Source organism: Phaethon aethereus (genome assembly GCF_964289735.1).
Source record: "Phaethon aethereus genome assembly, chromosome: 4".
Classification (NCBI taxonomy): domain Eukaryota; kingdom Metazoa; phylum Chordata; class Aves; order Phaethontiformes; family Phaethontidae; genus Phaethon; species Phaethon aethereus.
In genome coordinates, this window is record NC_138578.1 from 18,130,826 (window position 1) to 18,144,391 (window position 13,566).

A 13,566-nucleotide genomic window follows, 5' to 3' on the forward strand; every position below is an offset into this window, starting at 1 on the left:
TGTAAACTTATGGGCAAATAAATCCAAGCACAATCTGATGAGAATCTACGTTGATTTAAGAATAATGCAAGAACTGTAAGAAGAGACACACTGGTAAAGAAAATTAGACAATACAGAACTACAGGAGAACACTCACACAAAAAACCCAAAATACACTTGAAAAGGATACAATGTCTACTTCCACCATGAACATCAGAAAGATTACATGAGTAACATGAGTAACTGAATTCATACTTAATGTATTAAATACTGTCTTTAAAATAATATTCAAATTAAAATAGCAATGCATAAAATGACGCAGGCTACATAAAACAACATTTTTCAAACATGCATTTTGAGTTTAGGGTCGTCTTATTTGTATAAAAAAGAAAACAAATTTAAGAAATACTGCTTTGTAAAATCCAACTTTTCAAGAAGCTGGTATAAACAGTTCTGCTCAATATATTAATTTGTAATTTGGTTTGACAGGAAACCAAGAAATAGTGGTACTATGATGGAGGCACTGGACAATTCTTCCCCTACACTTCTGTTGCATGACATGGCATTTATGAAGCACACAAGTTCACAAAGCCAAACAACACACCCTACAAGAAAACACCTAAGGTTAACAAAAGCAGTATCAACAAAAACGCAAAATGAAGTAGAAATTATGATTACTAAATACAAGTAGGCAGAGATAGTATATAAAGATATTAAAGATTAAACATTAGAATCTGCAAGCGTGCAACAATTTACAAGACCACTGTTAGCTTGAAGAACCTTAAATGTACTTAAGTCATTTTTTATTTTCCTTAAGGCATTTGCAACTGTAAAGCTGATAATGCAAAATTAATTACTAGAAATTGTTCTAAATTAGTGAGCTAAAAGGCCAATCATTAATCTTCACCATCATTTGATGGTTAATCCATAGCTGTTTGCAATGCTTGGAATGCATCTCTATGCACTACTAGTTAAAGACACTTGTGAGCTAATAACTGCAACATTTGCCTCTGCCATTAATTTTAACTTAATTTGACATGCAACATTCACTAATTGCCAAGGAGAAAAATTAGCATACAGCAATGACAAAGGTTAAGATGATTGACATTTGCATTAAAGAACATAGTGAAAATATTTTAACTGTACATTAAGATTCTGTCCTTTTTTTCATTATCAGGTGGGCAATTTTGCAGACTAGAGAGAGGAAGGGAATGTCTGCCAGACAGGTCAGACAATTATATAGTACTGCTGTTTCCTTATAGAGTTTGTTCAGTGCAAACTAGCTCCTGTGCTGCTGACACCATCAGTAAACTCTTCATAATTCCAGAGAGTGTTACTTTTTAAAACTTAACAAGGAATTTATTGACCTATTCTTCCACTTCTCCTCTAGCAACACTAACTGTTCAAAAGTAGAAACTAACCTCCAAACAAAACCAGGTCTGTTTGGATGGGAGGCACCAGTATCTGAAGGTATCAAACCTAATTTCCAATTCAGTGAGGTGAAAGATGCAACGGTACTGTGTGCACCATACACTGACTTAGTGTGTAACCCACTAACCTAAGGAATCTCTAGGTTATTTCCAAGTGGTTCACAGAAGAAAGGTAAGAAAAGCAAATTAACATATATTATGCAGGACACTACATATGAAAAGTTTTTAGAAGTCTAAGCTTCCACCAAAAAAAGCCTTCACTGACACACAAGGGGAGGGCAGGAATGAAAACCACTGTACCAAGACATATTCATGTTCCTGCCTCCTACACTTTCATCTAAGTAGCAATATTTTTGCCTTTTTCTCTACTGAGCTCAAGAAAAAAAAAATAGGCATGCAAATTTTTTCTAGAATAAGAAAGCAAGTACTAGTCAATATAATTTGTAAAAGCCTTTGCCTATCTGAGATAATTTTATGTATGCTGACAGCATTTTATTTTCAAATCAAGGTATATCTTACCATTACACCACCATACAGTAATTAATTGAAACATGTGTTTGTCCATTTTCACTAATGCAACTATTGCTTTTAGTTTGTTTAAATTGCAACACATGAGCACATTATCTTCTCAAGTTATATTATTTCCTCTCTATCGTAATCCCTGTCACCATTCCTACAGTTCAGTAGACTGCCAAATTCTGCCTTGTGTACATTTGATATTTAGTTATTAACAAAAAAAATGTTGTAACTAAATTCAGTTTTTACCACTCTGCATTGGCAGAAAATAATACTCAGCTATAGGCGTTGTGTACTTCTCTCTTTGGCCATCCACATCAATACTTTCTTCCCACACACCTCCTACAAAAGAAGCTGTAGCAAGGAAACACCTAGAAAAGGTGAAGGATTGAGTCATAACTCATTTAGGGTACACAGCTTTAAAGGAGGCTGCACATTCTAGTCTCCAAGTTCCTTCCGTTCTCCGTAAGTCAGAGAATAATTTCTACCTAGAATAAGCAATAATTTTTTATAAATAACTATTTGTACCATAAGAATGAACCCCATATTTAAGCATTTCACGTGTGCTACTTAACTTGCATCTCCCCCAGCTTTGCTTCGTTGATACATTGGGCACCACACATATGAAAACCAAACACCTGCAGTAGTACAATGACCCTCTTGGTTAGCTACCTCTGCTTCCCCTCAGGGCAACGCAGACACGCTTTCAGAGGACTGAAGAGCATCTGAAGCCTTCAAAATGCCCTAGAGCTAAAAAGGCTTCCACATACCACTGTGGAAGACTCTTACCTTCTTCAAGACAGGGATTATGAAATGGAGACAAAACCATCCTCAATAACCCATGAATGCCAATGGGATTTGGACTCAAGATCCTGGCGACCTGTTACTTTCTAAAACTACTGAGCCATGTTCACTTCTCTGCAAATTAGTTTTTAAATTGCCATCATATATTAAGTCTCTCACCACCTAATCTTTGCTGCTTTTGCTGGTTTTCCCGTATATGACAGTGATGAAAATACAGCAAACATAACACATGTAAATGCTGTGCACAGCTGGTTTTTTTTCCTCCTGTATTAAATGAGCAGGGCAACAAAGAACATACAAATTTACTTAATACTCACCAATGTTTATTACAACTGTACTTCCTTAGACTGAAAACTAGCAATTAAGTAGAAATACATTGTATGTTAAAGTCACAGTACTAATGTTTTAAGATCATACTTCTTCCCATTCAGATGAACAAAATTTTTCCACTTATACAGCAATTTCCACTTATACACCAATAAAACTGTAGCTTATACATATTAAAATTTCTGAGTCTTACTCATTGAAAATTCCTTGATCTACTAAACAAAAAATAAAAAATTAAAAATCAGAATTTACTCAAATATCTTCTCTTTAATGAAACCATATAGTAACATGAAGCAAGTTTTAAGTAGTAAAATATATTTAAGGACCTGAAATAAGCAAATGTTAGTTCTTCCCAGTAGTTTAAACGATTGGGTAACTCAGGAGTTTATTATATCATCTAAATCGTCATATTCTTTTAAAACTTGGGGAAGACAAATGGTCAAAAATGCAAGTTGTCCACCACTCTTTGTTTCCTATTATTAACACCAAAATCATTGGTCCTTTTTACAAAGTAACATGGCTAGACAGATAAGAACTAAGGCCTAGCTAGCATGGTTACAATGCTTTAAAAAAACAGAAGTTTTTAGATGCTTTCATAAATTCAGCACTGGCCAGTTAGAACAAACTGGAGTTGTGATTTAGTTTTTTCATTAATGTTTTTGTTGAACTAGAAGCCACAGATTAATCACCTTTGTATACATTGTGTTAATATTTGGAAAGCATCAAAAAACATAATACGGAGATGAGCAAAATACATGAGTAATACTAAGAAATTTGGCTTTAAAAAGGTTACACACACCTAAATTCTGAGTGCAAGGAAACCAATGTAGTGCAATTACGCTAGAAAAGCCACTGCTGCTTATAAAACGTTGTGCAGCTGTTGGAGGAGAGGGTTACAGTGACAAACAGCTTCTCTGCTACAAAGGTGGCAGGAAATCTATCAAACTGGACAATAAAATTGCAATTGAGTTTCTTTGGCTTTTTATAGCAGCTGCATGTATCTTGATGTGTAGCTGTGCAAAACCTATCCAATTCTGTAACACTAGTCCTTTATATACTAGTTCTTTATCATAGAATGGTATTATAAATTAGTGGCAAGAATGGCGCAAAGGGTTGTAAAAAGGAAAAATAAGCAGTAACCCAATACAATTAGAAATGAAATAATAAAACCACAAATTGGTTATTCTCCTAGCAATGTTACGGAAATATTTTTGTTCCCATAATTCCCACATTTCTTTGAAAGCATGCTAGAAATCAAAAACATCTGAGATGCACTTAGCATCAAACAATCTGCCTGCTGAACTACGTCTACACTATGTTCTATGTGAATCTATATGAATTTCAATATTGGTGTAACAGGATACAAGAATATTCAAAATAAGTAAAATTAGAGGGATTAAAAATTCATCATCATTAGATGTTACTATCAGTTTATCAGAACACTTTCAGGCGATTAGTAAGGTTTTACCACAAAGAGCTTTTTCTGTCATTTATCCTAATTTATGCCTATGTAATTAGAAGAGAGTTATGAAACATCACCTAGCTTTATATTGCTAGTTGCATAAATTGCATGTATTATTTATAAAAATGTTCAAATGGCAAATGTATAATAAAGGTGAAAAAACCCAATTTTGAAATCCTTGATTACTGCATCATCATTCGTATCACTATTGTTAAGTTAGTTTCTGGGTGTGTTTGTTTAATCATTTTTGTTTAGGCTTCTGGAACTGGATAATATTAGCACCAATGTCCAAACAAAGTAAACATGATTCCTCAACACCACTCTGCTGCTAGCTCTCTCCACACTCACACACTTCTAACCTTGCCATTGTTCAACTTCCTCTGAAGTAGATTAGAAGAACAAACAGCCCTTACATATTGACTGGGAAGCCAACAAAGTTAGACTTGGGAAAACTGATACAGGAAGTTCCTTCTACAACCAAGAATACCTCACTACGCCAGCATGCCAAGAACCAAAAATGAGAAACACAGAGAGTGAAGCACGTCGTTTTCTCATTCACTATGGTATGGCACAAAAACATACAGCCTTCCAGAAAAAAAAAAGAAAACACAAAAGTAACATTATCTGTGCCTCTGTTTTGTGTGTGTGTTTTCTAAAACCAGGGTGGTTTTCTTAACATTTGGCCATGGCTTCACAATAAAATATTGGGGTTTCCTCTATGAACTCTAGACTATTGATTAGCCACATTAAGTCACTGAAGATAACAACCAAAAATCCATATAATCATTTTGACATAGAGGCTGTTTAAATGAGATTTCTGACATTACATTATCTTAACAAAAAGAGTCTAAGAATAGAACTACGGCTTATAAGATAATGTGCTAGACAATTTTTAAATTCAATACACCAAAGCTCTGTATAACAGAGGTAGAAAGGTGGTCTTCCTTCACTCACCTCTCCATCTTTCCCCAGGCACAGTTTCCCAGCAATTTCCAGCAATCACAGAAATGCTTTAAATTATGCCAGTTTTTATAAAAGCACGTTAGGGATCTTTACTCTGGCTACAGCTTGCCATTGTACAAAGTACTCCACCTATGCCCTCTGCATCTTCAGGGAAAGAGGAAACAGGGATTTTTTAAGACTGCAGAGCCGACACAACAGAAGATTAAGGAAATTTCAACAACTAAAATGTGATCTCTGTAAGGGTTAAAATTTGGCCCGGGATTCTTTGCACCTGGATTCCATTTAGCTAAGTGACTATTTAATGGTATTATTTCACACACTGTTATTATATGGGTCTCTACATTTGTCTCCCCATAGCCCAATAATCCACCATCGAGTTATGAATGCAATAAATAAACAGAGCTGAAAAATAACAGTATTCTTGCTGCCTGCAAAGATTGAGTTTCTTTGAGAAAAAAATCATACAAAAATCAAGGACCTCAGAAATGCTAACAATTCCTTAGAATCATAAAGTGATCTTCAGGATTCACAGATTTCTTTTTGCAAGGTTAAGTTGCACGTATTTAGAAATTTCTAATTCATAATTTATTTCATCTTAGCTAAATATTTCTGAGAAACAGTTGATTATTATGAGGCCCACACTGGCCTCACTCTTGTTCAGAATAAGGCAGGGCAGTTATCTTTTATACTACCATGCCTTGTTCGAAGATCCACTAATAACTTTTATGATATAATTCTGGTTGTAACAATAACAAAAAAAAAACAGACAGAAGAATTATGAAGGGTAATAGTCGCATTCATACTGCAAGGATTTGCGTTCTCACCCTCTATTCCATGACAGCTTAACAGCTGAAGCATCTGTCTTAACTTTGATTTTTTTGCTTTTTAGTGGTTTGTTTTACAGCCTTTTGATGTTACTAAAAGGTATTTTTGTTTATGAATAGATACGGTGCGCCACCTTGTGTTCATGCCATCAGTAAAAACCAAAACCAGCACTAAAATTTTTCAGAAATGTTCCTGAAATTTATCTCATTTTTTAAAATATCTGCCATTTTCAGTATAAACCAATACTATCACAATTTGAGCAACAACAAAAAGAGATTTGTGTTCAAACAACAAAATTAACACTTAATTGTAAAATATTTGAAACAAATATAAGCACTGGGCTTTTATTTAACTACTGACCTTAACTTCAAGACTATCTCACTCTACGATACAGCACTTTAAGGGTCTAAATCTAATTATATGGCATAACAAAATTTCCCAGCTATTTCAAACACTCACCTTTGAATGCGTGATCGACAGTGTATCCACCCAAACACGCCAGCCACCCCACTCATATTTGATTGCATGGTAAAGCAAAATTCGAAATATGGTATACACCATCTCAGTTATCTTCTGTTCCTCAGAAGTCTTCGGATTAAAACAGCAAAGAGAAAGCATCCACTCCTGCCAGACGGAGCACTGCAACAAACTCCTGCAAAATACACACATACTATTTAATCAAATTTCAAAATATATCTTCGAAATATACATCAGCTAAGTCAGGAATTCAACATGTTTAAAACAATTGTTACGTGCAAGCTTCTCTAATTTTGTATATTGAAGACTGTACTAGAGTATAGAATTTGCCGAACAGCAATGAAGCTGTATATGCTTCATGAGTCTAATGTACTGGGACATCTTGTTATAGTAAGTAACATGTATACACATAGCTTACTATATGCACATGTATACAATCTTACCTCCTATTTTCTCTGCTGTTATTAAAAAGTTTAATCATATCCGAGAGAAAGGCTCGCCGAACCTCCAGAGTTTCTGGACACTGTGGAGAATTACGTAGCAGGACTGCAATAACCTTCAAAATCTCTGTAAAACAGTTCACAAGCAACAAAATATTAATACTAAGCACAGCATAAAACACAGGACATCTTCCAGTACTGTTTGTACATGAAAAGTGATGCTACATAAAAAAAGTTTTATACTGAGAAACATCTCTATTTGAGTAGAATGTTTAACTAATACAAATCCCTTCTTCTGAGACTTCTCAAACCTGGTCACCATCAGGGGGATTTGCAGGCCTATACAGCTGAAGAAAATGGAATCCAAGTTAAGTTATTACGAAATTTTTTTTAATTATCAGGTTTAAGCATCACGTGTTACTGCATTACAAATGACAAGCTATCAGAATCTGTCAGAAGCTTTTTCTAAAGAAGTTCACATAATACAACGCATCTGTTAGAAAACCATCTGTGAGAAAAATGCGTATATTTTGCTCTACCTTAATAATACTGAATTTTAGAAGAACAACTTCCGATTATACTTAACAATTTCTGTTACAAAAATGTTTGAGAAAGGGGAAAAAAAATCTTCCTGATGTTATGCTCATAAGAGATGAAATTTTATGTTTTCATATTTTTAGGAGACAGTCAAAATTGTGGGTACATTCCACTTTTTGAAGCAGTGGGGCAGTCACTGTTATTGTTACTTTAAAAAAAGTTAACTTTGTAAATAAATTAGGGTGCAATTTGAACATGGTCACAGTGATAGTTTCAGTTCACCTTGTACAATTTCTTTAAAAAGAGAAATTCCTTATTTGATAATATTAGCACTGATCTCAAAAAGGTACTCTAGAAGTCATTCTTCCAACTAGACCTAGATAATTCCACTCATACCTACCACTACAAATAATCTATTAACAACAGCAGTGACTGCCAACTTCAAAAATCTTAAGTAACAGAAATCTCTTCACATCTCTTGCTTCATACAGATTTACCAGAAGGCAAATGGCATACTGCAACCAGATTTCTTTCCTCTGTATTTGCTTTCCTGTCCTTTCTCTTCCCCCACTTTCCACATGAAGCAAACCGACAACTATGACCTACATTTAATGACAAAGCAGCTATGAAAGTGAAAAATCTATTATTTCTCCAGAAAAAATGAACTCCCAAAGCTGTAAGTCCATTGTATTATATACAGAGCACATTAATAATGCATATAATTCAGATATTATGAGATCAGTATTTTCTCTTAGTTCAAAAGTGATCTAAAGTTTCATATCAAGATTATTTCCCATGAAGTAAGCTAACCAAAACAGTGAGCAGATACATTTCTCCTACTCTCCATCTAGCATTGTCATACTGAATGTAATTTAAGATGAAGGCTGTTTCCATATTTCAGGTAATTTAGTCTGACATCACTAAATAATGCAATCAGAATTTTGCTGGAACCTTAACATGTATTAAATCAAAGTATCCTGTGCGTACAAGTCTTGAAAAACCATTTCATAACATGACTGCACAGCCAAAAGGAATGAGTTATGAACTACATACACATTTAGACATATAAAATGTCTTTCAAAAAGCTATAAACACATACTTCCTAAATAACTCCAACTAAATGCACATTATCTTTCCTTCTGTATGAAAGACAATGTAAAACTGAGATCAGAATTAAGATTGGTGGATGTAATTAATAAGCTTTCACATGAGTTTTTTTAGAGAAGACTTTTCTTATGGTAGCAATTACAAATGTACATCATTCTTACGAGGATTTTGTATCTTCACTGTTGAATCTGGGTCAGGATGTTGTTTATGTATCACCTGAGTGCAAATCTGTTCAGTCAGAATCTAACAAGAAAGAAGAAGATGCCATATCAATGTTTATAAAGACAGCTTACTGAAAAATAGTTGGATACATCCTTCATACAGCACCATCACTATTTCACCATGGTTCTTAAAATTATCAAAAAAAAGCACTTGTTCTCTTCCTTGATAATTTATTTCATCCTATTCCTAAAATTTTACTCTTTTTTTTTTTTTTTGCTTTCTCTTCAGTGCACACTGTTATTTTAAATACAGTAGAAGAGAAACGTGAATCTAACAAAAACAATCCTCATATGGCAAGATTATTGCTATAATAAAATTCCACATATATGAGTGTCTGCTTGAGACATTCAGATTACTCATTATCTAGAATGTTCATAATGAGTATAACCAAGTTAAGGGCGGGGGGAAAATTTAAAGTAGTGAGCTTGGGGAAAAAAAAAAGCAGCACTCAGCTGCATCACACTAAGGTTTAATGTCATCTGGAACATATCAGCACAAATATGTAAGCAATTTTCTAACAATGTCTTACAAGTAATTAGGAAGATTGGATCCTAACTACAGTATATTACTACCTCAAATAGGACATTGTATGTGGTCATGGTGATTAAGCTTGTCTGAAGCATCAGCCTTTCAGCCAACAAAGAGAACAATCCATGTCCAAGCATGACTTCAGCTTTTCTCCTAAAATAGTACAGAAAGATAAAATAAACTTATGCATTCAACTTGCTTTAGGGGAAAAAAAAAAAGTTTAAAAAGTGTGCCTCAAAAAATATGTAGACACTGGAAACATCTGTCTCTTTTTTTTTTTTTTTCCTTAAGTATTTCCCTTTGGGTTAAGGAAAAAGGCAAGGATTCAAATTCTGAAAGGACAAGTCATTCCCTGAAGACAGGCAGAAGACAGCTAACTTTCTTCCATAAATGCGGTCCACTGGGCCCAAAAAGCTGAAACACACCATTAAGGGATTTCTTGATAAACACTAAGGAAAGGGCATCTTTGTCCTCATTTCACTCAAATATACAACCATGGACAGCGATCTCAATAGTTACCTACTATTGTAGTAAACTTGAGACATATTAAATCCAGTTCTCAGTAAGTAACACAGAGTTCAATCTTAGCAGTCTAATTCTTGCTACCAATTTTAGTGGCATTATGGAAAAAGATCACTTTAAAAAGCAGGCAGAATGTATTAAATGAACTTGGTAAGGAAGTGATAATGCCTGGATGCTAGTTGCCAATAACAAGTAATACCACCACATCAGAAATGTATTAATGACAAACAAATTGAAGGGTACTTGAAGAACAGTAGCTCCTATTCAGTGAAGCATATTTAGTGATTAACCTCCAATACTATTTTTTTTTACTTTACATACAAACATGTATGTACATATATACACCACATAATATATACACCACATAATACATGGCATGTATGAGTCACAATCTACCTTTTTTCCTTCTATTGGGGGGGGGTTGTTTTAAGACCTAAACAAGTACTTACTTCGGAGCGAGATGCTTTAGGAAATATCCCATTACTTTTAGAGCTTGCACCCTGATGCCTTCACTTCGCGATGCTAAAAGCTTGTAGACAACCCTAAGTGGAGAAGACACAAGGCTTCCTAAAATAGTTTGAATACACAGCAATTTTTTGAATGACAAATTAACTGCAGTAGCCTACAAATAAGTTTGTATCTGAGCCTAATTTAAAATTATTAGTAAGACTACAAAAACCAGCATGTTTCTCTTTATGGCACAATAGTTCATGATTTCACATTTTATAATTACATTTAGAGATTTTTAATCAAATTTAAATATCTCCCAAATACCAATACATAAAACGTGCTGTGAAAGGCTGCTGCAATTCCTATAGTGAGAACTGTCTTAATCTGCTATTTTATCCAGAAAACTAAGCAAGAAATTGTTTTAGTATGAATGTAGCTGGATAGGAATAGCCATGTATGGAGGGGGATTTATTACTAGCACTAACATCTGACATCTGTGCGTGCTGTCACTCCCTCAAGAGGGATACAGGAAGACACCAAGTCAGGAGACTTTCTTCTTATTTCACCTACATCGGTTTCTGCTCTTCGCCTCCTTATGATTATGCTCTACACCCACTTATGATTCTCCACTAAGAAAGTTTAAGAAGAAAGCCAAAAGGAGCAAGGGGAATGCATGTAGCGAAGTACTAAATTTAACAAGCTGAACAGTTCTAGATGAAGTTTTCCCAAGAAAGAAAATGAGAGTGTAACAAACACAGCAAGGAAAGTGTCAATGTAACTGATGAAAGGCTGGTAAATTAATAAACAATTGGAAGTACAGTCTTACAGTGGGAAGTGTCCAGTAACCTTAAATATATTTGGCATTACCAAGTCAATCTGTGATACTGCACAGATCTCATCATGTGTATCTATGCCTTCTACTCCCCAAATAAAAAGAAATCTGACTAGTATTTAATCTTAACTTCTGAAACATTTATTTGCAGTACATTAAAGCTTAATCTTATATTAAACGAAGTTTATTTACACAGTAAAAAATTCTAATATTGGCCTTCCATCAATGTGAACAATAACAAATGCAAGTTTTTGATCCTTGTAAATCTCCCATAAAATAGAAGACATCTAGAAGTATTTATCAGTTACATCTAATTCCATTCCTTGCTTACTTATTAGACAGTAAAGTGCTTATGACCATGTCACTCTCTGATTTTAGTTGGGCTATGGGTCATGATATTGGACAGATCTTTGAATTTGGGAAATATGATTTAGCTTATACCTACACAGACTACTAGTCTCTCTCTGAAAAAGAAAAGATTAATCTCCTAATGCTCCATGAAATTGTATTGGAACAGAAGGCACAGTACTCAGCCTTTACTGTGAGTATCTTCTGAGGAAATTTTTGAGGAAATTTGTATCACTTTATTGGGGGAAGAAAAAAAAAAAAAAAATCTGATTTCAATGATTCTTGAGTCTTTCCAAAAATCTCCCATGTTACAAAACCGTATTTTAGATCAGCCAGCTGTAAAGATTTCAAAGGACTTACTTGGGGTTTTAGGCCTTATCTATACATAATTGAGCACTCATCACTAGTCACATATTCCTTCACCTTTACATACCTAAAAATATTACCCAGGACACCTAAACTAAGACAAAAAAACTCTAGTTCTATACTAGAATTTAAGTGAAAACCCAGGAGTGATTAAAAAAGTTATCTATAACAAATAACTTATACTGGAGAAAGCTGCAGCCACAGCAACTACAGAAGCAAACAAGCAAGCAAGCCCACAATACAATGTTCATTCAAGCAATATAATCTATTTCCCTGCTTGTCTTAACAGAAGTGTATGAGGGTTACTTAATTGCCTATCAAAAAAAAAATTTCCTTATGCTTATTTCTCCAGTACATTGGTTACTTTTAAAGTTTTAATTATTAAAAACTCCAAATATTTATAAAGCTTTGTAAAATTATTTTTAAATTTCAAGAATATGGTATTTTAATTGCAAAAAGTAGATGTATCAATAAGCATACAAACAACCCATTAAGTGACTGGAGACAATACAGAAGAAAGGAATGTAAAAAATGAGACAGGAAAACAAAGTGATTTCTCACTGTGGACTCACTATTCATACTGACTTGCCCATATACTAGTTAATAAAAAGAAAGTCTATTGCCAGTTGTTAAATAAAAACAAACATATTGCACTGGAGACCCAACATGACATTGAAATACTTTATTATTTAGAGGTTTTATTAGTTTCCCATAGCATAATACATTACCATACAAATGAAGTCAAAGCTGAAGAAAATGGGTAAAAAAAACAACCAGCCTAGCACTAGAAGGGGAGAAAACAATTATGAACGTGCCTGAATGTTGCCTCTTGAGAAAGGGCAACTGAAAAAAAAATATATGTATAAATAGGGGTTAACCAATAGGTGCAACAAAATGTATAAAATGAGACTCTGCCTTTACACAGGGAGAGAATTACTACTCCACATACGCTTCTAGGAATAGTTTTTACATTTGTTTGCCAGTTCCAATTTTTTCCCCACTATGTCCAGGCAGGTTTATTTTAAATTAGAAAAGTTCAATAACGTGTCTACCCTCTGAGAGCCACAACACAAAAACAGAGTCATAACTTCATCTTTATCTAGCAGATCTTCTCTTGTGCTTTTACTGTTAGTAGAATTTGCTACTTTCCCTACTTTTATCTCACAATAGCATTAAACAATATTTTTCTGTTTTTTGGGAAAAAGAGATGGTGAACAATCCATATTAAAGTGCTAACTTTAAATAAATAAAAGGTTTCTTCTACAAAAGTCCCACAAAGCTTTACATTTTGAAAAAAAAGAAAAGAAAGCTAACAGAGAAATCTGAACCAATTTTTGTCAGCTCACTTCCAGTTCTAGAACACATTAAGAATGGGAGGCTAACGACTAAGTGCTAGTAGATGAACGCTTAACATCAATGTACAGACTAACT

The 13,566-nt window shown here is 34.2% G+C and overlaps 1 protein-coding gene across 3 annotated transcripts in view; it reads right to left on the bottom strand.

The window, feature by feature from the left end:
* Positions 1-13,566, bottom strand: part of LRBA (LPS responsive beige-like anchor protein) — a gene marked incomplete at its 3' end in the record, with an annotated part of 428,602 nt that overhangs the window by 353,653 nt on the left and 61,383 nt on the right. For all 3 annotated transcript variants that reach the window (XM_081999652.1, XM_081999651.1, XM_081999650.1), the window contains exons 17-21: positions 10,589-10,681; positions 9,662-9,770; positions 9,029-9,110; positions 7,227-7,350; positions 6,766-6,958 (exon numbers count right to left, since the gene is read on the bottom strand). In XM_081999652.1, coding sequence (XP_081855778.1) covers positions 6,766-6,958; positions 7,227-7,350; positions 9,029-9,110; positions 9,662-9,770; positions 10,589-10,681 — 601 coding nt within the window. The remainder of the gene's footprint in view (positions 1-6,765; positions 6,959-7,226; positions 7,351-9,028; positions 9,111-9,661; positions 9,771-10,588; positions 10,682-13,566) is intronic.